Raw genomic sequence first — 2,122 nt, 5'->3', positions numbered from 1 at the left:
TCTGTCTGCCTGCCTGCCTGCCTGTCTGCCTGTCTGTCTGCCTGCCTGCCTGTCTGCCTGTCTGCCTGTCTGCCTGTCTGCCTGCCTGCCTGCCTGTCTGCCTGTCTGTCTGCCTGTCTGCCTGCCTGCCTGCCTGTCTGTCTGTCTGTTTCTGCTTCCTGGCCATCATGAGCTGAGCAGCTCTGCTCCACCACGCTTCTGCCATGACGCTTGGCCTCAACACCACGCCCAGAATAATGGGGCCATAAGACCACAGACTGATCTCTAGGAAACCAGGCATTTAAGTAGACGTTTCCTCCTACCGTTGATTTTCTTGGCACTTTGTCTAAGCGACAAAACACTGACCAACACAACTGCACACTACAAATTCAGGGCCAGGAAGGGGACGGACATGCCTGGGGTAAAGCCTGGCCGAGAACGAGCTCTCTAGTTCACTATACCCCCTCCCGAGCTCCCTACTCCAAAGCCGGAGCATCCTTCCCAGCCGGCTCCAGGCAAAGGCAGGGATCCACGGCGCCCACTCACTTCTGCAGGGTTGTCCTCTCTGGAGATGTTGACCATGTAGATGAGGTCTTCGTACAGTAAGTTATTCGATGGGTACGGGTTATTCCATGTCAGCAGCCATTCGTTGGAGACATTGGTGTGGAGTGTGAGGTTGTCTGGAGCTGGGGGCCTCACTGGGGAAGAAGGGTGCCTGGGTGAGGGGCTTGATCCCTGAGATCTGTTTTGTTTTGATGTCCCTATTGACAACTTCACCTCCTCAAACTCCTGACCCTCCTTCCTAGACTCCCGAATGTTGGGATTCCAGGAGTGTGCCGACTCACTGGGCTCATCACTTCTGAGGCAATCATACCCATGAGACCACGACAGCAGAGTGTATGTTAAGGTCAATGTGACAATGATTTTAAATTCATTCATGGGTTAATTCTAGTATCTCGTAGGTTCCCAGTGGCCTGAGCAGCAGCTCTAACCACAGACCGAAAACCCATGAGCTCTTGTCTGGGATATGTGGTCTTCAATTCTGCCTCTGGCACTGAGAAGCTGTGTAACCTGAGGCAAAGCACTTGCCTTCTCTGATCTACGACAGAAGAATAATCAGTTTCTTTTAGAAACTGATGTTCGGATAAGTAACGTGATTTGCCCTTGGTCACAGAGCAACAAATTCATGCTTTCAACTCTTGTTATAACTACACTTGTAGGGAGATTTGGCTCAGTGGTAGAGCATTTGCCTAGCATCTGGGAAGTCCTGGGTTCCATCCTCAATAATACAAACAAACAAACACAAAACAAAACAAAACTATGTGGAACAAGCTTATGGTAGAGAGCAGTGCAGGAACGTAAGGGCATATGACAAACCAGCAGCTGACCTGCAGTCAGTGTGCACCCCACCCCCGGCACTGGAGCACTCAGGCAGGCCTTACCATTACCACTGGGACTGAAGGAGCCCTGCCACAGCTGTCTGTGCTCAGCCCATAGCTCCATCTGGTACTCGTCTGTTTGGACGGGCGCATTTGTGTCCATGTGGCACACACACACGGTGCTGGCACTGTTCCTCGGGATGCATGTGAGGTTTCTGCAGACATAGAAACTCTGTTAGGGAACCACCACCCCATAGTTACCGACTCCCCTGGTACCCCCCACAATTTCCCAGGTTACCTCCCACCTGACAGGAAGACCAAAGCAATCAGGACCAGGAGAGGAAATGGCTTGGGTTAGCATCTTGCTGGCCATAGACCTTGCCTATCTGATTCTGGACACTTCTGGACACTGCCATTCTAGCTATGGTCCTCAGTCCCGTGACTTAGCTCCCCTGCCCCTGAGTATTAAGTAATTCATGGTGTCCCAGCCTCCCTTGGTTTACAGGGGACTGTGATAAGCCCTAGCACACTTCCCACAGGCTCCTGCCCTGTACACATCAGGATGTAATTCTGCCAAAGGACCACCTAGACAGGCCACCCACATGTCACAGCCACACCAGGCCACCCACATGTCACAGTCACACCAGGCCACCCACATGTCACAGCCATACCAGGCCACCCACATGTCACAGCCACACCAGGCCACCCACATGTCACAGCCACACCAGGCCACCCACATGTCACAGCCACACCAGGCCACCCAC

At 52.8% G+C, this 2,122-nt stretch overlaps 1 protein-coding gene across 3 annotated transcripts in view; it reads right to left on the bottom strand.

Annotated features, from left to right (window-relative positions):
• Positions 1-2,122, bottom strand: part of Il4r (interleukin 4 receptor) — a 29,323-nt gene that overhangs the window by 9,514 nt on the left and 17,687 nt on the right. For all 3 annotated transcript variants that reach the window (XM_021200003.1, XM_029544808.1, XM_029544803.1), the window contains 2 exons: positions 1,422-1,573; positions 526-677 (listed from right to left, as the gene is read on the bottom strand). In XM_021200003.1, the coding sequence (XP_021055662.1) occupies positions 526-677; positions 1,422-1,573 (304 nt within the window). The remainder of the gene's footprint in view (positions 1-525; positions 678-1,421; positions 1,574-2,122) is intronic.

Source organism: Mus pahari, chromosome 1, assembly GCF_900095145.1.
Source record: "Mus pahari chromosome 1, PAHARI_EIJ_v1.1, whole genome shotgun sequence".
In the NCBI taxonomy this organism is placed as follows: Eukaryota; Metazoa; Chordata; class Mammalia; order Rodentia; family Muridae; genus Mus; species Mus pahari.
The sequence above is the reverse complement of the archived record's forward strand: the minus strand, read 5'-3'. Positions and strand labels throughout refer to the sequence as shown.